Here is a 27877-nt window from a genome sequence, read left to right on the forward strand (position 1 = left end):
CATTTGTAGAGATATGGATGGACATAGAGACTGTCATACAGAGTGAAGTAAGTCAGAAAGAGAAAAACAAATATCATGTATTAACACATATATGAGGAATCTAGAAAAATGGTACAGATGAACTGGTTTGTAAGGCAGAAATAGAGACACATATGTAGAGAACAAATGTATGGACGCCAAGGGGGTAAAGGGGGGGAATGGGATGAATTGGGAGATTGGGATTGATGTATATACACTAATATGTATAAAATAGATAACTAATGAGAAACTGCTGTACAGCACAGGGAACTCTACTTCACTTAGCTGCACAGTAGAAAGTAACTGAACATTGTAAAACAACTATACCCAAAATAAATAAATACATACATACATACATACATAAATAGATAGATAGATATTTTAAAAAAATAAAGTCTTTGTCTAATAAGCCCAACATTTGGACTTCTTCAAGGGCAATGATAATATACTGCATTATTTCCTGTGAATGGAAAATATTTTTTTTGTTTCTTTGCATGTCTCATTTTTTTTTTTTTCTGTTGAAAGCTAGGCATCTTAAATAATGTACTGTGGCAACTCTAGAAATCAGATTGTCCTCTAACTGAATTTGTAAAGTACAGAACTAAATCTGTAAAGTCTGTATTCTTGTCATATGTGGCCACTGAAGTCTTTGCTTGGTTAGCTTAGTGGTCAGCTAATGATTGAACACAAATTTCCTTAAAGGCCTAGAACTGATCTTGGCAAATGGGTTCTATGTATATGTTGGGGCACACCTTCAATACTCATCAGGCAGTTGACAGCTCTGCCTTAGCCTTCACATCCTGCTTGCATACAACCTCAAAGTCAGACAGCGATGAGAGCTTAGGACCTTCTCAAGTACTTTATGAGAATGCTCTCAGCTCTGGGCATGCCTGTGATCTGCCAGATCCCCAGGAATGTGTCAGAACTTTTCAAAGTCCTCTATGGACATCTAATTCCTCAACTTTTCCTTTTAAGCTTTTTGGTTATCTACTGTTTGCTGCCATTCTTATCCACCACCTCAGACAGCTGTGATATTAAGCCATTGCTGATGTTTGTTTTCAACAGATGCCCCAGAGGAAAAGGTTATTTGCACTTGGTGAGCTCAGAGTCAAATAAATTAAAAAAAAAAAAAAAAAAAGCCTTGTGAGTGAGTTCTTCCAGGGAACCACCAGAAGTGTCAAATAATGATGATTCTCTCAAAATGGGGTTTTAAAGATGCTCCATTACTATTCTGCACCATCCAGTGGCTGCCAGGCTACTGGTTTTTACTATGAATGTAGGCTGTTTAGTCTTCAAGGCTACCACAGAGCTGAGGAATATGGGAATGAAGCAAGTTAAAAATGCCACAAAGCTTACTATTCTTACCAAATTCAGTTACTTTTCTTGAATAAACACTTCCTGGATTGCTTCAAACCTTTGGTTAATTTCCAGCGTTCTGAAAAATTAATTCTGACAATTTTTGCTGATGTTCTCATTGCTTTTATGTAGAAGAGGATTTTCAGAGGTCCTTATTTTGCCATTCCCACTGTCATACTTTTCTTTTGTTTTTAATATTTCTGTGAAATGTTTAATTACGTGTACCACTTGTAAATGGTAATTTAAAAATCTCAGTTGGAGAGTTTTATCTTTTATTAGGAAAAGTAAACCATCTGAATGTATTGCTCACATATTCAGTCTTAACCCTACTCCTTCATTTTACATTTCTATTTATTATGTTTCCTAATTTTGTTTCTTTTTATTTTTCAAGTATTTTTAGACATCTTTATTCCTCTCTTCCCTCTAACAGTTTGAAGCTCTACTTGGTACTTCTGTTTTACCATAACTTACTGTAAACATACACACTAAAATATCTAAACATATTTTTATCAAAGTAAAAATGAAGTATAATAAATACATAAAATCAGATTCAAAACAATGTTTAAAACAAACAAAACTATTTAAATTATTACAGTGTACTTTGGTGTTTCTGGTTTGGGAAGAAGACTTGAAGTAACCTTAATAATTGCTGCTATTTACTGAGTGGCTACTATGCACCAAACAGGATGCATACCTTTTATTTGTTAATTCATTTAATCTTCACAACTCTGTAATAAATCTTTTTATATATTACACAGACTCAGAGAATTTTATTAACGTGCCCAAAGTTACACAGATTACAGATAACAATATCATGGTTCAAGCTTGGGTCTGCCAAATTCCAGAGCCAAAGCTCCTCTGCTTCTCAAATGCTTTTCCCTTTCCATGGTAAAAATTTTAAAGCACATTTAGCTGGGAGGGGTGTGCATGTTTATGAGAACAGATAATAGAAAGTTGTCTTTCTCAGTATCTCTCATCAGACAAAATTTTAAATATAGAGAAGGAAAAGAAAATATAATGATAGATGAAATCTAGAAAAACAGAAACGTGCTAAAGGATGGCCTGGAAGGAAGGGACAGCTGGGGTAGTATGAGAAGGAAGTCAAAGAGACAGAGAAAGTCAACCTATTTTGAGTGAAGGGAACAGATGGGAGATGAGCAAAGACAAAAGAGACCATGTGGGTAGGTGTCATCAGTTAGAGGGCAAGTCACTGGAATTTGATCAATCGACAAGAATTTATTTACTGGACTCCAGGGCACTGTGGGAGATACTAAAGAATGTAGAGTTATTTGGGGAACGATAATGATGTAGACAAGACAGATGGCTTAACGCTGAAGGAAAAGGCTAGAGATAGGAGGCAGAAGTAAATAAGTAAAGGCAATCCCCATGTAAGCTAGCTTGCATATCAATCTGGAATTTCTGTGGGAATGGTTAAGATATAGAGGAAGTGCTACGGCTGCTATTGAATTATAGGTAAAAGATTTGTAGGCAGAAAGAGAAAGATGCCAAATCACCTACTGCTTTTGTGTAAATTAAAAGATTATTAAAAATTAATGAAAATATACCCACATGTACATACACACTACAGACAGTGATTTACATCCTCCTTCCAAAGTAAATATGGTCGTTTAGCTAAGAATGGGTAGGGCCTGATGAACATGACTAATATTGAATAGGTCTGACCTCCTCAGAAGGCACCAGGAAGTCTGTGTTGGAGAAAATTACAAGCAAGACTTAAAAGGTGCCTAAAGACATTCAACAATGTAATGAAGATGGATCTCCATTTGTTAAAGTGCAAGTAAGTCAAGGTTAGTTGGTGCTAGTGGACACGGAACCCAGTTCAGAAGCATGAGAGGAAATGAGCTTTCTGGGTAGACCCTTACTATATTATACGTAATAGACTCTCAAATGTGCATTCATTTACTCTGAAGTATCTGCTGAGTATCTTCTATAATAAATATGATAGCTGCCAGAAGTCTGCCTACATTCTAAGCTATTTACATTCATTATCTCATCAAATCCTCACAACCATAATATGTAGTTGTTGTTATTTTCTCTATTTTAAAAATTAGAAAAATGAGATGCAGACATGTTAAGTAACTTGCCCAAGATCCCATATTCAGTAGGTGGAAGAGGAGATTCACATCTTAATCTGTGTTATATTTCTTTTACCCTGAGACAGGCACATTTTAGGTACTGGGAATATAAAAAGTAATATTTGGCAGTCCTTGTTCTTGTGAAGCATATAGACTAGCTGGGAGACAGAAAGCCAAACAAACAGTTGTAATGTGATAAAAGTATTTACTGTAACAAGCATATACTGAGTGAATGAGTAAAGAAATACCCAAATTTGCCCGGGGGTGTCAGAAACTACTTGAGCATAGACTTTAAGGATCAACAATTGTTTCCTAGGGGATGAAGGCACAGATGGAATTTTCATACATACAGAGCAGTGCATACAAAGACCCAGAGGTAGCAAAGAGTTTGAACCACTTAGGAAACTCTAAGGAGGTCAGAAAGACTGAAACCTAAAATGTAGAAGTACAGAATCAGATGAAGCTGGAGAGGCAAGCACTTGTAAGTAAAGCTAAAGAATATGGTTATATCCTGTAGGAGTTGGAGAATCACTGAAGTCAGTCCTGTGAAGAGTTTGGTCAATAAAAGAGATTCTACATGATATTATATCAGAGTCCATAAAGCTATAAAAATTCAAGGACTGGAGATGTCCTAAGGGTCACAGCTTAGTGGCAATGGCAGCATTACAAATGGAAGACTCCACTGGAAATTTGAGGGCAGGTGGTGGGAAGGCAGCCGCATGCTCCAGAGACCTGGGCCCAATGCACCAGAGGCTGCACCAAGGGTGGAGACACCTTGCACATAACTGCCTTAGCCAGTTATTTCATTCATACATTTGTTCATCCAATACACACATGCTAGGCAGCAATAGCTTTGGTAGCATCAATATTTCAATAGCAATACCCAACATAATGGTGGACAGCTTTTGAAATCCACAGCTAACCTCCTGGAAATTGACTTCAGGTATGACGTTGGTGAGGACCTGTTTAGAGATTTGTGGAACAGCAGTCAAATACTACTTGGAGAATGCCAGTAGTAAGTGTCCTGGAGAACACTATCTGGAGTATCTGGGGTGAGCAGGGATGAGCCTATCGGTACAAATTCCCCAAAGCTCTGGGCACTGCGATAGTCCAACAAATCTCAAACAGGCACAGTTTAACACCTTGAGAGAAGGGGGATCTGCAGGAAACAACCACACTCTCTTATACACCCAACAGAAGACAGCATCTAGAGTATAAGTTGCAAAATTCCAATTATATATAAGCCAAGAATAATTGAACAGACTCCCTGGGTTATAGAATTGAGATACTTCCTCCCAGTGGGACAGAGATCAAAAGATTTTTCGTAGAGGCTCAAGTCATATATGTTTGTATGTAAATGCATATGTTTATATAGTAAATAGATGTTGTCATTTCATTCTTGCCACCAATTAGCTATATGGCCATAAACAAGCTGCTTCCCTTCCCTGGCTTTCAGCTTTCTCATCTATAACATGAAAAAGCTGGATCTGATGAACTCTAACGTCCCTTCCAGCTATAATATTTTATTAGGATTCCAGATGGTTATTGGGGATGATAAAATTTTTTGTCAACTTATAATTATGTTGTGTAAATTATTACGACATTAGATTTTTCTCTTCTTAGGAATTGCCGTGTGAAAATGACCCAACAAATGCAGAATTTACATCTTTCTCAGTCAAAAAAAAATAGCGCCCCATCATCTCCCAGTGCTGCCAAACGCCTGTACCGGAACCTCTCTGAGAAACTGAAAGGGAGCCACTCTTCGTTTGATGAGGCCTATTTTAGAACAAGAACTGACCGGCTGAGTCTCAGAAAGACTTCGGTGGTAATAAAACTCTTTATTTTCATCTTGGTTTGATTAGTGCAGTTGTGTTTGGATTTAAGGAGGTACTACGATGATCCACGTTTACTTCAGAACCTGATGTTTGCAAGTTTATAAATGTTGAAAGTCAGGTAGGGTAGGAACTGCACATATATATGTTAGCCGAAGTTTAAGTGACTGTGAGATTTTCCCTTTCTTTTTCTTAATTTCTTTTCCTTTATTTTCCCTTAGTTTTTCTTTCTCTAATAGACCACAGAACCCACAAAATAGCAGCTTGACAAATATGGAGTTTGAGATTAAATAGGCTTTCTGAGAGATCCAGTGTTCACTCAAATCCAGTGTTCATTCAAATATTGAACGAACAATGAACAATATTTTATTTACTTATTTATAATGTATACCCCATATGCTTTCCAAAGGCATTCAAGACAGAACCCAGGCAAAAAAAAAATGCAAATGTATTATACAATGGTAAATAAGTCAATAGCAATGGTGATTGTAGGGGACAGCAAGGGAGCAAGAAAGGGAAAAAGAAAGAAAGAAGGAAGGAGAGGAGGGTGGGAGGGAGGAAGGAAGGAAAAAAACTAGAAAAAGAAAATAGTGGGGATGGAAAGAGAAATAGATATACCAAAAACCTAGGCAAATACAGTACCTAAAATTTATCATTACATTTACCTCTGAGTTCCTAGTCAGTCAAAGCAGAAGGGGAAGGACAATTGGTAATAGCATTCCGTTAGCTAATAACTGAAAGTATACCAAATGAATATCTTCCTGTTGCTAAGTCCTCTGGTCTCTATAAGATGCCATAGTGAATTATGTAATGGAGAATAAAGAGTAGTATTGGGGATGTTATAAACATTCTCACATAGCAGTTTCTTATACTGCCCCTCAGTAAAAGCTGAGGGCATAATATTAACATGCTCAGCAAGGGTATTTCTGCGGGGGGTAATGGCACCATTTGTTTGCGCTTAAAACAGAAATGAGCCCTAGCCTTTCCAGATAGAAGCATACTAGCGTTTGCCAACAAAAGCATGGCGAAGGAAATGACTTAAGAGTGAGAGCAAGTATGGCATATGAGAAATTAGGCATACTAAGAATCACAAACAAATACACAACTGTGTTGTTTGGACAGGGCAACATTTTAACTTTGCACTCATTTGTTTTCTAATTTGTTTTCTCATTTCAAACTCATCTTCTGGGAGGGCTTGGTTGTGGCTGAGTTACGGCCTAAGCATCAGAGGCTGTTCAGCTTAGCAGATTGTCGACAAAACACTTTTCCGTTCAGCAGACTGCCATGTAGCAAAGAGAGCTGCATATCAAACAGTTCTATCCCCTGGGTCCCCATTGTCAAAACAATCATTTGCATAATAGCTTTGTATTTTCCTCGAATTTCATTCATGTGTTACGCACTCAGCTAAGTCGACCTGTAGCCTTTGATGCGGAGAATCGATTTTTGATGAGACTAAAAATAAAACCTGCCAACCTAAATATGTGGTTACTGAAGACCTTCCACATTTTAATCAGGCAACCCCTATGCTAGCTCAGGACCATTGGTATTTCAACGTGTTTAAACACCTGGCAACTCTTGGAGAAGATACCAGATAAATGTATGAATAGTATATGTGTTGTTCTTATCCCATGAGCTACAGAAATATGTATTTGAGAGAATTCTAAAGTTTTTCTCCTCTGCTTACTATTAATCCCCTGAAAGAACTTTTCAAAGGAAAGATATTGTCTTTAGTTATTCTCTTCTATAGGCGATTTGTATCCTCTGAATATTCAACTTTTGGCCCTCTCAGGCCCCAAAGCAATTGCCACCCATCCACTGAAACCCTCCCTGGACACCACCTCTTGAGCCCCTCACCTGAGGTCTCAGAAATGCCAGGTATTCAGTGGCTGGGGCTCAGGGTTGAGAAAGTGTAGAGGTTAGTATAAAGGAGTCTAGGAGTTAGGGAGTCAGCCTGCAGGCAGTGTGGACCTACTAGAGATTTGTAAATAAGGAAGGGACATGTAGCAGTGTAAATTTTAGAAAGACTACTCTTGTATCAGTATGGAGTAGGGATGGAGGAGACTAAGACTAGCAACAGGTAGGTCATTGCCATGATCTCGTAACAGTCTGAGAAACAGTCAAAACACGGGGATGGAAAGGGAGGGGATGAGTTTGAGAAACAGAGAAAGTGTATTCCAAGCTAGTCATAATTTAAATTACCTGTGCTATGATATCTATGCCAGCGTTTTCCAAACTATGTTCAGTAGAACCTTATTCCAGGACAGTTAAAACAAATATAATGAAAAATGTGTTCTGTGAAAAACTATTTGAAACAGGTCATATTTCTCACCTATTAGAGAGTCATAATTGCATGTCAAAATTACTAAAGGGCTTGAGAGGTCTTACAATAAAATAATGCAGTAACTTGGTTTAATCTAATGTTTACCAAATTCATTTGACCACATGCTACTTTCTTCATAGAACACCTTATAATGGCCTACTGAACAGTATTCCACAGAAGACTGGTTTGAGAAAAACTGATGTTTGCTCTTATCTACAGACTGCATACTATATTGCCTCAATGCATCTAAATGTACAGATCTTTTCAATGTTCATGAAAAAAGATGGAGGGAGGGTCCAATAGTGTTTACTTTGGAGACCTTGGAATAAATAGCAGGTATACCACTTGTTAAGTGGGAATGCAGTCACTGAAGCAGTCCCTAAAATTCAAAACAGCTAGGCCATGAAGACAAGCTGGTCTACGAAATTGTGCTCACCTGCTTCATTCTTCTCCAGAACTTCCAGGGCAACGAAGCCATGTTTGAAGCGGTTGAACAGCAAGACATGGATGCTGTGCAGATCCTCCTGTATCAGTACACGTCGGAAGAACTAGATCTCAACACACCTAACAGTGAGGGATTGACACCTCTGGATATTGCCATCATGACCAACAATGTGCCCATTGCTAGGATTCTTCTGAGAACAGGGGCCCAAGAAAGTCCACACTGTAAGTAAACTCAAGAATAAAACATGTACTATTAAGGCCAGACCACAGCTTTATGCCACCGAAATAGCCATCGCTGGCCCTTAGAATGAATGGTTGACTAAGCATAGGCTCTGAAATCCTTTACATGTTTTCATGAACCTTCATGCAAACAGTGAGAGTGTTTATCAGTCTAAGCATCAAGTTATGTTCTAAATAGAATACACAGAATGTTATTGTAAAGGAACCTCAAAGGAACTTCCTCTTAAGAACTGAATGCAAGTTTTAAGATATGTGAAATACCCCAAGTGAGGCTACAGCACAGGACATATACATAGAAAAAAGAATGAGATAGAAAAGAGAATGAGTATGTGTGCATTAATGTCTTTCTGTCCACAGTCAATATGGTGGTTCCATTCATTCATTCACTCATTCAACAAACAATGAGGAAAGGGCATGTTCTAAGTACTAGGAATGCAGTGGTGAGCAAGACAAAAATCTCTACGCTCAAAGAGCTTACATACTAGGGGAGGAGATTTCCAACAATCAAGTAAATAAATTAATACATAAATTCAAATAGTGATAAATACTATGAAGAAAATAAAGTGAATGAATGGGTGGAGATTGATGGAGTGGGGACTATTTTAATAGGGTTGGGCAAGAAAAGCCTCTCAAATGCAGTGACATTTGAGCCTAGTCCTAGGCAATATCAAGGAATGAGCTATGAGAAGATATGGGGTCAAATTTCAGGCAGAGTGAATGGCAAATAGAAAGGTTCTGAGGCAGGTAGGAATGAGATTGCCATATCTGAAGAACAAGAAGGCCAGTGTGGCTAAAGCAAAATGAACAAAGGGGAGAGTGATGGCTGAGGGAGAAGTCACAGGGACCAGATCATACAGGAGCAGATTAGCCAAAGTGAGAAGTTTCACTTTGATTTTAAGTGTGATGGGGAGACAGTGAAACAGTTTAAGCAGATGAAAGACATATTCTGGGGAATTCCCTGGCAGTCCAGTGGTTAGGACTCTGTGCTATCACTGTTGGGACCCAGGTTCAATCCTTGGTCAGGGAACTAAGATCCTGCAAGCCGCGTGGCATGGGAAGGAAGTGGGGGGGGGGGAGGGAGGGAGAGAGAGGGAGGAAGGAAGGAAGACATATTCTGCTTTACATTTTAAAAGATCACTACAGCCGTCTGTGGAGAATACACAGTGGTTAGGGCAACTGTGAAATTGTAAAAAACCAATTAGAAGGCTATTCTAATGGTCCAGGAGACAGATGCCAGTTGCTTGGACTAGCACAGTAGTGACACTGATGGTGAGCAGGGGTGGAATTCTGAATGTATTTTTTAACAGCTTTATTGAGATATAATTCATATGCCATACAATTCACTCACTTATCGTGTACAATTCAATGGTTTTTAGTATATGCACAGACTTGTGCAACCATCACCACAGTCAATTTTAGACCATTTTCATCACCCCCAAAGAAACCCCATACCCTTCGGCTATCTCACCCCAACCTCCCCACTCCTCCCAGTCCTGGGCAACCACTCATCTACTTTCTGTTTCTATAGATTTGCCTCTTCTGGACATTTCATATAAACGGAATCACATCGTATGTGGTCTTTTGTGAATGGCTTCTTTCTGGATATATTTTGAAGTAGAGCTGATAGTACTTACCACAGGGAGCTGCTCTCAGGTCACAGACCCCGCCCAGGAGTGGATGGGATAAAATCATATAGCCCTTGCCCTGTGCCAGGCACTATTCTAAGCACTTTACATGTATTGACTCCTTTAATCCTCACACAACATTCTGAGGGAGGCACTCATATTCCCTTAGGTGCAAACTCTCTGACCCAATGACCACAATGGCTCTGAGCCATAGTTTTTATGTTTCCTAAAAGAAAAAAGTAAACTCATCAAATTGTTAGTTTCACTAATACTGATTCACTCACTTCCAAGTGGCGAGACCCAGAAGGCTGAAAGAGAAGCAAGTAAATATATAATTAGAGGTCACATCTCTGCTCCTAAATTTCATAAACCCCTGCCACCCAAAAACTAGGTACAGAGGCAGAACCTTGTATCATAAAACTCTTTATTTTAAAAATGCTAAACTCACCACATCCATGTCAAAAAGAATGAGGACTTGGGTTCAGTAGCACTGGGGCTCTTCAATAAGAGCTCCATCATCAAAGTGCTGTTTCTTTTTAGTGGAATTGGAGGATTTGGAGGGATGGGCAAATAAGGATGGAAGAAATCAAAAAGGTTTATTTGCTGCCTTCCAATTTATGCTGCAATAATGTCTGTCCTAAAGATGCAGTGAGAGAGCGGTGGAGAGAGAATCAAGGGGTCTGAACATAGAGAATGCAGACTGAGCCCCATTCTATAGGAACAAGGAGACCATTCATCCAGATGTTGCCTGCACTGAGCTGGATGAAACATTAGTCTTACTTACCTGAGACGCTGCAAAGAATTTCTGCGTTTTCCATGAAACCAGTAATACTCCCAATCTCCCCAATCCCCCTTGTGCATAATTAAATCTCCATAAAATAACCCACGTACTAAATATTTAGTTAAACCGAAAGCAAATTCATTCAAAAGATCCCTGGTTTTTCTCATTCCCTATGGGATGATAACTGCATTATCATCACAAACTTGTAAAGGACAGTGAGAGAGAAACCCAGGATTTAGCTTCTAGGAAATATGACACCTAAGTCACCTTGGCCACCCAAAAAGTTAAAGAGATAGGATCATGTATAGACTCCCACATGTGTAAAAATAGCAAAGGACTATTGATTAAGAACCTATGAAATCTCCACATACATTATCTCCAGTTTTCACACTAGCCCTTCAGGATGATGTTATTAACTCCATCTTGAAGAAGAGGAATTCGTGATTCTGAGAGGTTAAGTGACTGACCAAAGGTCACACATCTAGCAAATGAATAGGGATGTCAAGGATTCAAGTCCAAGTGTGTGAGATACCATGCCTGGAATCCTGCTGTGCAAACTCACTGTCTTTCCAAATAACTAATATAGAAGGCTGTGGCCACTGGGCCCCTGTACCTTCTTTCCCTTTGTGCCTTTGCTAAAATCCTATGGTGTATTTCTTTGTGCTATTCTATGAGCTGAGATGCCATTCCTGTTGAAAAAAGGCAGGATAGAAGAACACAGTCCATTTTCAGGGATTTTTAGTTCACTTTATGTATCAAGTACCAGAGAAATCAAATTGCTTCTGTGCATGAGGATGAGCCAGCCCATGAGAAAAACCAGAGTCTCCCAGCTAGAACCAGATAAGCAAGCACCCACTGCAAATTGATCCCCAGAAGCTGCAGAGGCAGGATAGAAGAATGAGGTCTTAAGTTCTTAGAGTATTTTACACATTGCAAAAATGCTTTTGCTTGCATCATCTCATTTGATCCTGACCACTGGCTTGTGAGATGAGTTAGTTTTCTCGTTTTGATCAACAAGGAAACTGAAATAAAGACAAATAATTCATCCAGTGCTCCAAAGCTAATAAGTGGTGGACCCATGATTTGAACCCAGATCTTCTGTATTAAATGTTTTGGTATTTGTGGGAAAGCATTAGCACACTCACTGTCACACTGTAGATGTTCAGTTCCTTCCTTCCCTGACTCTCCATCTATCCTCTTCTAATGCCTGTTAAATATTTCAGGATTTCTAATAGGGTAAATTTTCTGTTTTCCCTTCCCCTGTGTGTTCCCTTCTGAAAACAGCCCAATACTCTTTTCACTATGCCAACCAAAGATCCTGACATAACTCAGAAGAAAGTCCTCTGTAATTCTCTCCCTTTCGTAACAGGAATCACAAAGACACTGATACGTTTAGGGATTTACCTCCTAAGCCACTGGTCAGGCATGTCTTCTGGGCTTTAGCCCCTGAAATCATAGAGCTATATGAAGGTGTTCTGAATAAACATGGCTTGAAATTCAACCATGTACATTTCCTTATTCATAAGGAAAGTTCCAGAAGTGGCCATCCAAATTTGCACACTGCCCCTAGTTTAAATATACACAGAACCTCAGCCTGCTCATTAGATGAATCTACTATCTTTATTCGGCAACTTTTTTCTGTTCCTCCCACCTTTAGGTAAGCAGCACAAAGTAGTATTCATTCTCCTAGGAGAAAACATCAGCCATTGTTGAAGTAGAATCCCACCTACGTGTGCCGAGCTCAGGAAACAGGCCCAGAATCTGAAAGGACTAGTGCTAGGAAAGCTAATGTACAAAGGTACTACAGGATACCTGGGGACTATACTTTTGACTTTTTCATCCATTCAGTATCCCACTTGCCATAACTCATACTCAGTTGAACAACGGCTGAGAAAGACTTGCTCCATAACTGAAAGTCCCTCGTCATAAACCCCTCCCTTATTCTAACTCATATCCTGCCTCCACCCTCGAATCACACTTCAACAGTCTCCAGGAAGAATATACCGAATCATCAATGAGGTCCTTGCCTTTCTGAGGCTGCTATCTATTTGGCATCATTTCGGCTCTATAAATAGTAACCATAAAGAAACTAGTTCTTTTTGGATACCTACCATGTGCAAATCTGGTCACTCACATGGATGTTATCTCATCTTTTGACCCCAATACCTGGCACATATGTAGGTGTTGATAAATTTTCAGTTGAAATTTCAGTTGAATTTTAAGCCCTGCCTTACACTGCTGGGAACTGCAGGTATCGAATTTTAGCACATACACACACACACACACATACACTATGTGTACAGTGCACGTGCACACATACATACGTGCACTTGCACACACAATGTATGAAGAAAACTTTGTCTTCAAGTAATTTACACTGTGGGGAACCTGTTGTTGTTGCCATTATTGTGTTTTCCAGGCACCGTTTTGAAATTTGGTTGCAGACGTAGCCTGTTTTTATTTTTACACTGATTAATAATATGGCAGAACGCTCCTCATTTTTAGTCTTTCTGCCCTTTCCTATAGCTGCATTCTCCCTTCTCTCTAGACCCTCTCCTCTCTCTCTCTGCATTCCTTTGTGAACTCCTCTCTCTCACTTTCCCTTGGATACTGCCTGTGGAACTAGGAAATGTCTCCCAGAATTAGTTATGTTCAGTTACTTCATAAAATATGATCGCAGAGTAGCTGTCATCTGAGTGTGGTGCAGACGCCAATGTTAACATTTTGGCAGACTCGTCAGGATGCACCACTATTTCTGCAGTAGTCAAGGGTCCATGTTGGTGCTGGGACTGGTTCAGGGCACGTCTAAGAGGTGTGACTATAAACTAATGAGGCTGGCTTTATGTAAACAAACACACCAGAAAGTCTGCAGTCCATTCGAATGTTATCCTTTAAGAGGGTCCACATGGGAGACCCCACACTTGCTGCAACAGTGCCGCCATTGCTCTAAACGCTTTTGGATTTGTCCTCAGAGCCAGTTTATGAGAAAATCTGACTCACTGCTTAGAGTCACAACTGATTTTTGTTCCAAAACAGCATTGCTCAGCGTCATCACCCGCCACGCTCACCAGTCTTGGTTTCCAATGATTTAGAGAGGTTTCCTGAAATCAAATCCACCCTCAAAAGACAAAGATTTGCAACCATTAAGACTACGTCAAGAACAAGCCTTAGGCGGGTTGCTAGAATGCGTCCCCAGATATTTTTATCTGCTTCATTAAAATAGGTGTAAAAATCCTCACCCTGACTTACAAACTTGCTCCTCCTCAAACCTCATCTCATACTGCTCACCACTCACCCGTGACACACCAGTCTCCATTCCATTCCTTGAACACTCTTCACTATCTTATTAGAAGGCCTCTGGATTGCTATTCCCTATGCTTGAAATGATCAAGTGCTTTTAATCTTGATCATTACTCGGTCTACTCCTTCTTAACATTTCACCTTAAATGTCACATCTTCAAGAGAGGCTTTCTTTGGCCACCAAATCCAAAGTCTAAAGTCACTTTCTAATCACATCACTTTATTTTCAGTTTTCTGCATAGCGCTGAAATCACTGTATGATATTCTTCTCAAGTTTTTGATTCCCTTATTTTCTGTCTCCCCTGCGTTAGAATGTAAACTCCACAAGAGCAAAATTTGTCTCATTTGTCACTGTATCCCCAGCAAACAGAAGGCACTCAAAAAATGTGTTTAATTGAACTGAATAAATCCCAAGGCTACTTTCACTTGTTTTGAAGGGTGTGAATATATTACTAATTTTGAAGGGAATGATTTCACTGAATATCAAGTGAATGTATCTCTTTTTGTTTGTTTCCAAATAATTATTTAGACATCAGGTGGCCATAGCCTAAGTTCCAGTCACTTGCTCTTCAAGAGTTGATAACTGTCCTTTCATTCTTTTATTTTTGATTTTTAAATATACGTGCAACACAGAATATATTCTCCTTGCCAAAAATTAAAACATATAAAGTTTAAAGATACCTTTGTTGGCCCACCCAACACATACATGTGCACATGCACACACTCACTATCTAGGTTCCTGTCCCTCAGTTCTGCCAACATAACCATTGCTATCCTCTAAAGGCATGATTGAGCCAGAGGATCCACTGCCAAGCTTACTCAGAGTGACTGCTGGTGAGAGACCCGTGTTCCTTCCTGCATGGGCCTCTCCATAGTGCTGCTCCTTTACATGGCAGCTGGCTTCCCCCAGAGCAAATGATTTAAGAAAGACAAAGAGACCAACCAAGATGGAAGCAACAGTCTCTTTTATCACCTAATATCAGAGGTGATATATTATCATTTTTGCTGAATCTTGTTATCTTTTTTTTTTTAAAGGTACAAGACTTTTTTTTTTTAATTTATTTATTTATTTTTGGCTGTGTTGGGTCTTCGTTTCTGTGCGAGGGCTTTCTCTAGTTGCGGCAAGCAGGGGCCACTCTTCATCGCGGTGCGCGGGCCTCTCACTATCGCGGCCTCTCTTGTTGTGGAGCACAGCTCCAGATGCACAGGCTCAGTAGTTGTGGCTCACGGGCCTAGTTGCTCCGTGGCATGTGGGATCTTCCCAGACCAGGGCTCGAACCCGTGTCCCCTGCATTAGCAGGCAGTGAATCTTGTCATCTTGATGACCAACATAGATCAACCCTGGTACAGGGTGTGAAAACTAGGAGACAGAGATCACTAGGGGCCATCTTGAAGGCTGGCTACTCCACTACCTATCTAAGATTGTTGAGAATTAAAGGTAATAGGTTTAAAACATTTCCCTGGCACATTGTAAATGGTCAAAAAGATTGTTAGCCAATATAACTCGCAGAAACAAAATAAAACAACCCAAGATTTTCTGGTAGAGAATTTAAATATTTTACCCATCTGTTGTATAGTGTTGTGAAAACACTGTCCAATATAGGCACTTCTTAAAGTTTGTAGGATTTTATGTTCTAAAACTATACTAACATAGACATATGACTGTTGGTACTTGAAATGTGTCCAGTCCAAATGTAAAACTTACACTGAATTTTCAAGACTTAAGTACCAAAATATATATAAAATATCTAATTAATAATTTTATACTGATTGCACGTTGAAGTGATAATGTTTGGATCTGTTAACTAAAATATATTATGAAAATTAATTTCACCTATTTCTTTTTGCTTTCTTAATGTCACTACTAGCCAATTTTAAGTGATGTGACTCACACTGTATTTCTATTAGACAGCATCGAAAAATCAGAAGATACAGCTATCTTATTTCATATTTAAACTCCCTATGATGTCATTGGGTAATCTGCTTTGGATTTTCTAAATAATTTCTTCAAGTGTTTTGTGTGTTTGTTTCAGAGAAAATGTCCATTTGCCCCCCTGGAGTTGGGGAGACCTGGGCAGGAAGTCCCTTTCTATGTCAATGGCTCTGGCTTCTTAAGAGCAACGATTACAACTTAAACTATATAATATGGACTACGTGAATCCACATTCTGCTGAAAGTAGCAGAGAAAAACATTCCAGAGCCCCATGTCCAGGGTGTAATGAGTTCTAGGAGAGGAAAGTTCACAGTAATTTAAATGAAACACTTAATCTCCAAATCACTAAAACCTTTCAGAAACCACACTCTCAAAGTCCTTGGGAAAACCCGAAAATAAGACAACAGGTTGAGGCCCAGGTGAAACCAAAGTGAATTTTGAGCCCTGAACCTTATCAAGACAGGTAAACTGCAACTTACGCTTTGAGTTTTTGAATTAAAAAACATTTAATTATTAAAATACGTCCATATTATTTCTTTTGACATTCCTAGCTGAAAACAAATCAGTTGTAAGGTTGTTAGGAGGCTGTCATTTATGATCAGCAAAGATAAATATTATTAACTGCTATTCTTGGTTGCCCAGAGGACATTGGCTTATAATCAAGGGTTATACCTAAGTGACCTTGTTTTCTCCTTTGAAATAACAGGGTTGAAATTGACATGACTTAGTATATAATATATTTCTGGATGGTAGCTAGAACAGAAAATTTTTATCTGGGGCAAGAGATTTTTTTCTTTTTTGGATGGAAGAACACAGAGCTATTTTATAAAAACAAGTATTTGATTTATTTTTGTGTGCCTCTTAAAAATATAACACAGACTAATAGGTTTAATAATAATAATACAAACCTCTACTAATTGATAGTCTTCTATGTAAGATTATCACAAGGCCACCTTGGTGAGCAGTGACTTCCCCTCATGAAGGAAATCATACAGGGCCAAAGGTACTATAGGAAGAGGCACTTAAGGCTGATTGTAAGGATCCTTCTAACACTGCTGTTAAATGATTGTCTTGGTGCCCCATATTTCTCATCAATAAAAACAAGGAAAATGCCAATAACAATAGAAAAGTTGTTGCTACATTGCAAAATGGCATATCATTAGTAATGCGCAAAGGTATTTCTTTAAGCAAGTCAAATGAATTGTTCCCTAAAAGCCTCAGTTAAAAATTAAAATTAGTTTACATTTTACCCTCATTATATTTTTCAAGCTTTAAGCAATTAACAACTAGGCCCAAATTCACCAATTGCAGGGCAAAGGCAAAATTAAGAAATGTAAGGCTAGTAAGTAGTTGGCAATCAGTAGGTTAGATTCTTTTTTTTTTTTAAGTTTTTTTTGATGTGGACCATTTTTTAAAGTCTACTGAATTTGTTACAATATTGCTTCTGTTTTATGTTTTTGGTTTTTTGGCCATGAGGCATGTGGGATCTTAGCTTTCTGTCCAGGGATTGAACCCGCACCCCGTGCCTTGTAAGGCGAAGTCAACCACTGGACCGCCAGGGAAGTCCAACAGGTTAGATTCTGATGGTGAAGAAAATCCACTTGGTCTGATTATTATTTATCTGAGGATTTAAACAGTAGCCATAATTGTATTCTTTGAACACCAAGTTCCTGCCCCTCCCCCCACTCCCACCCTGTAGTTAATTAGCTGGGCAGGTCTTATAACAAATGCCCACTCAGAAACACTGGGTGGTAGAAATGCTGTTGATAATTAAACACCACAATAGCACGGAGCCTATTTCAGGAGCCGCCAAGTGGTCTTGCCCCAGCCGGACAGCTCACCACACACTCACAGACCCTCTATTGTGCTGGCTATGGCTGCACAGAGGGATAGCTGCTTGACTGGAGAAGGGATCAACTGCAGTAAGAGTGAAAAGACCAAACCTTGCAAACAGATACAGGAGTTCTGGACTCAAAATATCCAGAGGGTAGAAGTGAAAAGAGAATGGACCCAAGAAAAAGGGAAGTGGATGGGCAGGAAAATTAATCACAAAATTGACATTAACCTTTCTAGTTTCTATATCCAAACAGCCAACCAAAATGAGTTCACCAATCGTGTGCCAAATAGATAGCAATTAGAAAACTGCAATACACAAAGAATAGGTTAATTTGTGTTCCATTTAGGTTTAGAGGAAGTTCACTAAGTTTAAGGTTTTTAAGGAAACCTTGGATCATCATCCCACCTCCCTGGGTATCAGTTTCTTTATCTTTAAAAATAAGGGGGTTGAAAAGGTTCTCATTCTGGGGTGGAAAAAATAGGAATGGGGCTCCCCAAACAATTTCCAAGGTGTCAAAAACTTAACCAACACATCATTACTCAAGATGAAACTACAAATTCTAATATGATTATCATATTTACTTGATTTTCCTTAAAACATTAACCCAGTTTGTTAGGTCTGATTATCTAATACTGAAGATATGCTTCTATTGGCTGTTATATAGGTCATTATTAATAGGGAGAAAAATGATTACTTTAAGTCAGCTGATTTGGCAGTCAATAAAGAAAATCCTTCAAAAGAGAGTGTTTTATTAAACTATTAAAAAATCCATAGGATAAAAATAATAAAAGGTTTGCTTGGTGAAATGGTTTGAAACCATTGGCTCAGTTAGTGCCTCTCCAACTCGTGCATGGAATTACTTCTAACAGAAGCAAGTGAGTAGGTATACTCCCAGGGGTATCTGGGAACTTAGCCTGGGGAAAAAAAGAGAGAGAGATCTATAAACTTTCTTTTTTTATCTTAATTTTTTAGGAAAATGTTCCATTCTTCTCCATAATAGAAGTGTTTGTTTTAACTTCTAAATAATTTGCTTTCATCAAAATCTGCATTGAAAATTTGATGCTCCAGAAAGACACACATATTTATTCTGAGGCTTCAGAGATGCCCACTGCACCCCATCAACACCACCACCATGCTACGCTGCATGTTAGGTATCTCACTTTGAGAAGCACAGGGATCTAAATGATCTTGGAAAACTTACTTGGCTATAAAATTCTGTGTATCTTCCTTGTTGTTCTACGAAGAGGTGAATGCTTTATCTTAAAGATACAGAATCTCTTTACCACTACAACTCAAATAGCATCAGGTCTACAGTCTAGGAGTAAAGGCAAAGTCTAGAAACAAAATGTTTTGTGCTAGGAAAAGCAGGAAAAATTTCCAGGGGGAGCCAAGCATAGCTCAAGAGAAGCTGTCCATCTGAAATGCCACCTGGATTCACACCAGTAATAACTGTTGTGGATATAAAAATTAATAGGGGGGATTTCATAGTATTAGAAAAATTTATTTTTATAAATCATGTGTCTATCACCCAAGTGTTGACGCATGCATGCAATTCAAACATCAGGCTTTCAATAAAAAGCTCACTGAATGACTTAGCAAAGACAATTCCCCCATTTTCTCCATAATTTGGAGTGGAAGAAGGAGGGGGGGAGAGTGTAGAGGGTGCAGTTACTGGGTCAATTAATCAACCTGAAAACTGTGACACAAACTCTGACGCCTAACCTATGTCTAAAAATACACAAATGTATACGAATTTGTTTTAAACTGTCAATGCCTATATTTAGGACCTTCCCAGCAAGGCTATAATGAGACTGTGTTTGAGGGCTTCAGTCACAGCAGACTCTAGCATTAATCTGAAGTTAGTTAAATTAACAGCATTTAGTACTGACTTGTCAATCTCACTGCTCCAGGAAATTGCACCTTGAGGCTGCTAATATTGCCAATTTTTCCACAGGAGTATGTGCCCATGTGTGTGTATGTGTATTTTTTTTCTCCAGAACCTCTGTGTTCATACACCATCATTGCTTCCCTACATCCACAGCACTTATATTATCATTTATTCTGGCCTCCTTTAGCCTTCCCCAGGGATTATGCATAGTGTAGCTGCTCAGTGAAAGAGTTTTTTAGCTTTATATTTGTTTGTTTATTTTTCTGTCATGGCTCATGACTGAGACTTTAAAAAAAAAGTGTGACAGTATTTAGAGTACATGATTGACTGCTATAGCAACATTCATTAACCATGACAAATGTGCAGCAAAACACAGTCCTGAGTGTTCTAAACAGCAACTTTAAAAAGAAAGAAAAAGAAAAAGACGCAACTAATTTTTCATTGACCTCATCTATAAATAAATTTAGACTGATGGTGAGCAGGGGCAATAATAAATTAGTATTCGTTTCCTATAATTAATGCAAACATGCCTATATAACCACTTAATTTCCATTTCAAAATATACCTAACAAATTTTCACTTGCATTATCTTCATAATATTTTCTCTCTGGATTAGAAGAATGAAATGGTTGGATTTCTTTCCCACCCACCAGGGGGAAATATTGTTTTGGTCATAGAGAATGTCAACCACATGTTGGTGACAGATCCGCAGAACTTGACTCTGATCTGTTTCATTATTTGTATGATCCTCTACCACATGCCCATGCTAAGGCTGTCTTCTTTCTCTGTCACCAACCAGGAAGGGCTCCACTGAAGTGACCAAGTGAGCACCTAGGCAGGCCCTCACATGCATGAGTGCCATGAGTAAACAGTAAGAAGCAGACTCCCAACCTGACATAAGAATTTGAAATGTTCTATCATTGACATGAACGTTCACTCACACAAGGGAAGGTTGGGTAAACAATATGATGTGAATTAAATAAAGATTATCACACACTGAATAAAACAGAAATATCAAGCCTGACAACCTCTCTCTGCAAGAGGAGCTAGTATAACTTGCTCTCTTGGGCATGGGCATCTCCAGAAACCATTCCTCCAATCAGACCACAATCAAAGATCAAACTGATCAAAGATCAATGTCTGATCACACCCAAGTCACCCAACCATCAGGACTCACTAGCTCTACTGGGGCAGCAATAGTGGAACACTTTGTTAGCAATAAGTAAATTGATTAACAAGAACAAAATTACCACTAAGACACACATACAAAAATCTCTATGAGCTGGGAAGAATATATGAACAGAAGATTTGAATCAGGTTCTACAAAAACAAACAAACAAAAAACACCAAAAACAAAAAAAACCAAACATATTCTTCAGCAGAATGCAACTTGCCTCGTGGACGACTTTTCTTAAGGCCTTCCTAGTCCTACAAAGCTTTTGCCCCTTAGTGTTTTTCCCTCTGAAAATCACGGAAACAAATGTGTGCAATGTGAAACAGAAGTGGGCCTCATACTAGTGGAATTCTAATTAACTCTGCTAGGCAGCTATTTGGGCCAGAGGGCAATGGGAATATCTTAAGTTGTTAGGTGTACGATCAACTGGTTGTGTCACCAATTAGACCTTATCATAGTAAGATAGTTAATAATGAACATAGATTCCACTTTCCCCAGGCATTTTTAAAAACCCATAGTAGACTCTCAGATATCCTGCCAACGAAGTAGCATTTCCCCAGAAAGGGAGTCACCCCGTTTTTTTCCCTTCAGTTGTCAGCCTGGAAAGCCGAGCAATGCACCTCAACACACTGGTGCAGGAAGCCCAGGAGAGGGTGAGTGAACTGTCTACTCAGGTGGAGAATGAAAAATTCAGCCTGGACAACACAGAGAAAGAGAAACAACTGAAAGCTTGGGAGTGGAGGTACCGACTCTACAGACGCATGAAAACAGGCTTTGAACATGCCAGTGAGTATAAGCAGAGGACTTGTACATTTAACTAGACTGAACCCTGGTTTGAGACAGCCGGGCCTTCTTTCACTGATTTTTTGCAGCTCTACAGGGTCATGGATGGCCGTCGTCAGCCTATGTGGAGCAAGGGCTCTGGGAGGCTGTAAAAGGATCTTTTGTCTTGCTTGATTTTCTGGCTCCTGATAGGTTCTCTGACAACAGCCATGAGGCTTTAGTGCTGCTGGCTTCCCTCCACCATGTCACACTCATCTAGCACTTTCCACCCACTACACCCTAATGCCTAATGACTTGGATGGTCTGATGCCCTAAGTGCCTATATTTTGGGATGTGGAGGTGGAAAACCATTTGTTTGCCTATTTGTCCAGTTTCTGCTTCAAGCTCCAGTTTAAGTTGTTTTCAACTCTCTACTATATACAGCTTATATAAACTGACCTTCAGTTAATACAGGCAACAGAGAAGGACAATCAACCCATGAATTACGCTTTTGTCTGCACTTCCATTCTCTTTACCAGTTCTAACAAAAGTTAGTTTAAGAAAAGCCTTGTTTCTGGATAATACTCATTAGCACTGGAAGGTACTGCTTAGTGCCGCCCTTGATATAAAAATTCATATAAAATCCAAACACTTGTGAAACAGTAAACTCTTATTCCAACAGGTGATCTTATTTAAACAACAAAAACTAAAACTTAGGCTTGAAAATTTAAACATAAGGGAAAGATAGGTTCATTAGGCTGGGAATTATCTGCCTCTGCTTTGTGATATAAATAAACACCAAAGGCAGGGAAATTCTTGTTTTCTGTAGTATTGTATACTAAATACCAAATCTAGGCCTAATCCTTTCTCTTGAAGCAAATAGCTTAAGTAACATTAATGAAAGGTTGCTTTTAATATTAACAATCTCTTCAGCAATGCTGATACACGTTTTTTAAAAAAAGATATTCAGCAATTGTTTCAATAAATGTATTTACTATGGTACCTCATTCAGAACAGATTAATACTAGAATCAGTCACATTTTTAGGCTTGATGCCATTTTTAAAAATTTTTCTAAATTACAAAACATCTTCTGGGTGTTAAAAAGTACCTAGAGTGATCAGAAGTCCTTTAAAACCTGAGGTTAGTGGACATGACATTTGCCCATGAAGTCTTTCTTAGAAAAATAGTACCTGATGTAATTGGAAGTAGCCTGAGAGCAAGGCAAGTTAGCATTCCATACTGGCAAGAGCCCAGAATTGGGCATCTGAAGCCATGGGCTTCCATCCTAGCTATGTCTTCACTGTGTCCTTGAACCAGTAATTTGGCCTCTTTGGGTTGCAGTTTCCTCATCCTAAAAGTGGGAGTGCTGTTACTTTCTTTCTTTCTACCCAACAGCCTTGCAAAAAGGCTCCAACGAAATGATTTACATGAAAGTACTTTATGAAATGTAACAGTCTCTATCTACAATGTCGGTTCCTGCTAACACTTTCTGGCCTCCTCTCCACTGGTCCAGCCCAATCTCCTATTGTGTTTCTAAGATAATTTGAGAAGGCTTAACTGGTATTATTTACCCCTTCAGAAGATGTTCTAATGCTCAAATAAGACCACAATGGCAATGAATAAAGGCCATTGAGACTTCCAATGAAAATGTTCAAAAGCAAAATCTATTAGGCTCTACAAACAAATGTTTCCATAGTGTGTGTTTCAGGGTACCCTTTGAAGAGGCAGGAACATTGTTTGAAAAGGATTTGCTATATTAAGATCCTTGTGCTTCTCCTTCTGTCCCAGGAGCCCCTGAGGTGCCAACCAATGCTTGTCTCATGGTAACCAGCAGCACATCACTCACTGTCAGCTTTCATGAGCCTCTTAGTGTCAACGCAGCTGTAGTAACCAGATATAAAGGTACTGGATTCCAAATATTTTTGTTACTGCTCCTTCTTAAAAAACAATCCATTGTTTGGGGATCAATTGTGCATTTTGTATGTTTGTTTTTCCTGCTGATGGTATTTTTTCATCCTATTTACTTTTTGGAGTTGAAATATTTCCATAGACAGTCAAACACAGAGCAATAAAGTGACTAAGTCACAGACTCAATTAATATTAGTATTAATATTTCATTCTTGTTTGCAGAGGGCCTGCTCTGTGCATAGCATATGGTTCAGGACAGGACTGAGTAGGACACACTAAAGAATCAGCCTTGATTTACAGGGCTTAGAGGCTAAGATATGGAACGTACTAAATAGGGGGCATATAAATTAATAGCTGTAATAGCAGGTAACTAGGGTTAAGAACTAAAACAACAACATTGGAGGTCAGAAAAGAAAGAGGGATGGTTAAATGACAGAATCAGGAAGGCCCCAGGGTAGCAGTGGCAATGGGGCCTGGTTTTCAAGGACAGCTGGGATTTGAAGCAGAAGATATTGGGAGGAAAGTGAACGCCAAGTGGAGGGAACAGTGAGCACAGGTATAAAAGCAAGAACATGCCAGAACAGGTAGAAGAGAGTAAGGGAGCTTGCAGTGGCTCCAGGGGAGGGTTCGTGAGAAGAAGCAGTGAAATGTAATTAGAAAGTGAAACTAGGGTTAGGAGGAAGGGGTAGAATGAGGCTTGAAATGAAGATTAAGGAATTTAGACTTTATGTGATGAACTCTGCGGACCACTGAATAAGATAGGGACAAGAGCAGAAGTAGACTTTTCAAAGATTTAAGTGCAAACACTGTGTATGATGTATTGGAAGAGATATGGATTTAGAATAAGGAAATGAATTAGGAAGCTATTCAGGAGAGAGGTCACAACAGCCTGACCTGGCTGCTGTAGCAGCACTGGGAAAGGAGAGAGCCCACAGGAGAAAGATTTTATGGAGATGCTATGATGATAACAGCCAAGGCTTACATAGTGCCTACTACTACGCACCAGGCACTGTTTAAAGCCTATATATGTATTAACTCTATTTATTCTTCACAACAACCCTATAAGGTAGGTACTATATGGTTCCCACTTTGCAGATGAGAAAACTGAAGCAATGAAATTAAGGACTTGCCTAAAGACTCGCAGCAGAGCCACAAGTATCACATTATGCTGATTCTACATATGGAAATACCCTGAACGGTCCTAAAATCTGATAAGACTCTCCGCACATATTCCAAGATGACAGGCCATAGTCCAAGAATTTCTGTGTTCAGGTCACTACTACTCCCTTGGGCCACAAAAATGTCCAAGTAGTATATGTGCTTCCTTTCTCCTTCTAGAGCCTGTTTCCAGGAGACACTCCTATGTCTACAAACATTAGTCTACCCACACCCTGTAGCTTTCTGAGTTACTTGGAATTTTCCAGATAACTCCACTGTGTTTGTAATAACTTAGGTAAAACAGCATTGAATTGGTTATCACTTTGGGTTTTCTGTATCAAGCTAAGAGAAGGCAGCCTGAGGCTACTAGCAACAGCAAATAATTGAAGCCACCAAGAATGGCTGCCCACAGCCATCCTTCAATACAATTCTGATACTTCCTCTTGGTTGCCAAGACTTTCTGAAATTCAGAGCAAGTGTTTGCAGGCAATGTTAGACATGGGCATTTTCCTTTCTTTCTACCTCTCTGCAGGGCTTTGATAAAGGGTTTCATCAATGCTGCCCAACTTGACATTTTCTTACATTTGATTAGTGAGCTATCAGGAGCTAATTTATCCAGACCATCAGGTAAATAATATGTGACCATAATGCCAGCAAATTCTATCAACATTCACATATTAACACCTATCATCTCAGGAGACTTGCATTTGGGGGAGGTTGAAATGAAAGGTCACAAATGGGATTTGTTAGTGACTGGAGGGGCTTAATTAAGCATTATAAATAGAATTGTCTGTTGCATTATGGAGTAGGTTTCCCTCTGTTAATTTATAAGGTCATAAATTGAGTCCTTAACCTGACTGCTCTCAAGGGTTATTTAAAACAGCTGCCAGACTACTGTACCTAGAGACAGCAGGACAGTTTTTCATTCAGGGTTGAAGTAGTTATTTAATTAGGAAAATATTAGCAAAATTACCCTGAGACAAGGATATTTTGTTTGCGTTAAAAGAGAAGAAACAATTAAATCCACAGAATGAAATGGCAATTATCTAATGGGTTAGAGGGAAGGTTTAACCCTGCATTATTTAGGGTTTGGCAAAAGCATCTCATACTGTTCCCCAGAACTTCTGGGTTCAGCAAAACCTCAAGCCTATTTTGACACCTGGATGTTTTCCCCCTTCATGCTTAAGCCAGTTTTTGAAAGAAAATCTGAATCCTTCTGTTTCTTCTTATTTACACTCAACTCATCAACATGCTGGGTTTTGTTTTGGTTTGGTTTGGGTTTTCTTTTTTCAAAAAAAAGTTTGTTGATATCCAGAAATATTTTAAAGAGCATCTCTTTATACACCTTCTTCAGGCCCCGAGGGCAATGCACCAGGCCAACTGCCATCACAATTTGGAGATTAAAGGTGTAAATTTCAGCTTAAAACCCAGAAAACAGTTTTGAGTGAGACCCCCTGGACTTTTCTGCCTGCATCTTCCCTGAAAACAGAAAAATGAAGCTAAGAGAGCTACAGTCTGTTTCTAGGTGTTTCCTCCTTGGACTCAAAGAGTGCTTGCATCTTTTGGTCCCATCTCACCAGGTTTCATGGCTTACAGAGCGAAACTAGAGTTATTTCAGATACGTTGATGCTTTGGACAATTGCCAGAACTTCATTCCACATTTTCTCCTCGCTGCCTTGGGTGACCTACCTGGAGCTCTCATTTGCAGAGGATATGTCATTTCCCAGTAGTCCCAAAGCAGAAAACATTTTCAAAAGTGATTTTACTGCTCTTTGCAGGGTTAGGGGTGGATAGGAAGGTATCCTTTAACAGGTGCAGTGCAGCATCTATTTTCCATCTGCAGGATGAATTATTTTCTAGCTTTTTTTCAAAAGCAAGCCTTGAAGTGGTCACACTTTGGAGTCTGCCAATGACGTGATGCCTCTGTAGTTGTTCCAGTGCATGTGGGCAGTACCCTGGTTTGGATGATGCCCTTCCCCACCTCTCTTCTCATCTTGTTCCCTCACAGATTAGAAACTGCCACCCTAATTCCTCCCTACAAAGGCTTTAATAGCAAATTATTAAAGCCTTTGTAGGGAAAAGTGGTGGGGAGGGATAAATTAGGAGTTTGGGATTAACATATACACACTACTATTTATAAAACAGATAATCAAACAAGGACCTACTGCATAGCAGAGGGAACTCTGCTCAATATTCTGTAATAACCTAAATGGGAAAAGAATCTGAAAAAGAATAGATATATGTATATGTATAACTGAATCAGTTTGCTGTACACGTGAAACCAATGCAACACTGTAAATTAACTATACTCCAATGAAAAATAAAAATTTCAAAAAAAAAGTCGAGATTTACCCTTCCCCCAAGGTCACATCCCTATCACCAAGTTAATCTCTGTTATGAGTTTAATATATACCCTTACAAACCCTTTCCTGATGCACGTACACATATATGTATATACACATGGATGTATAGTTTTGTTTGTGTGCTCTAATATAAATATCATACTATTTGTCTAGTTACACAGCTAGATTTTTTTTTCAGTTCAACAGTATACATATGTCAGTGTGTTTGGATCTTCATTCTTTTAAATAGCTGTATAGTATTGCTATTCCATAGACAGAGATGCCATAATGTATTTAATCATTCTCCCACTGATGAACATAGGTGGTTTCAATTTTTTTCCTGTTATATAATGTTGCAATCCTAGTATGTGTCTCTTACCTGTGAGAATATTTTTTTTCTGGGATTGTAAACTGGAAGTGGAAATGTTTATGTATTCACATACTCTGTCTCACTGATCTGCCTATACTTATGCTAATGCCATATAATAACTTCATAGTATATTTTAACATCTGGTATAGCAAGTCCCTACCTGTGGTAATATGTTCCCTTCAAAATGAATTTTAGAATTGGCTTGTCAAGTTTAATTTTTTAAATCTTACTGAGATACCATCATATTCCTAAATTAATTTGGAAAGACTTCCCATCCATGACATGTCTTCCTAATAAAGTTGAATTTTACATATTCAGGAAAGTTTAATAATTTTATTTATTTATTGGTCTTCTTTCCTGTAAAGTTTCATGCTGGATATATTTTACAGTTTTTGTGGCTATTATAAATGAACTCTCTTTTCAAGATATTCTCTAATGGGCTATTGTGGGACAGTAGAAGAGCTATTGTAATTTTAAAACAATCTTTAGTTG

General features: G+C 38.8%; 1 protein-coding gene and 1 long non-coding RNA gene across 2 annotated transcripts in view; one reads left to right on the top strand and one right to left on the bottom strand.

The window, feature by feature from the left end:
- Positions 1 to 27877, top strand: part of ANKFN1 (ankyrin repeat and fibronectin type III domain containing 1) — a 424018-nt gene that overhangs the window by 280130 nt on the left and 116011 nt on the right. Inside the window, exons 4-7 of the mRNA XM_082371893.1 lie at positions 5094 to 5295; positions 8078 to 8288; positions 21436 to 21630; positions 23396 to 23509. Coding sequence (XP_082228019.1) covers positions 5110 to 5295; positions 8078 to 8288; positions 21436 to 21630; positions 23396 to 23509 — 706 coding nt within the window. The 5' untranslated portion in view covers positions 5094 to 5109. The remainder of the gene's footprint in view (positions 1 to 5093; positions 5296 to 8077; positions 8289 to 21435; positions 21631 to 23395; positions 23510 to 27877) is intronic.
- The window catches only part of LOC309618349, a 353317-nt gene that overhangs the window by 92662 nt on the left and 232778 nt on the right, over positions 1 to 27877 (bottom strand). The window lies entirely within an intron of this gene.

The sequence above is a fragment of the Balaenoptera borealis genome (assembly GCF_965194805.1).
Source record: "Balaenoptera borealis genome assembly, chromosome: 20".
Lineage (NCBI taxonomy): Eukaryota > Metazoa > Chordata > Mammalia > Artiodactyla > Balaenopteridae > Balaenoptera > Balaenoptera borealis.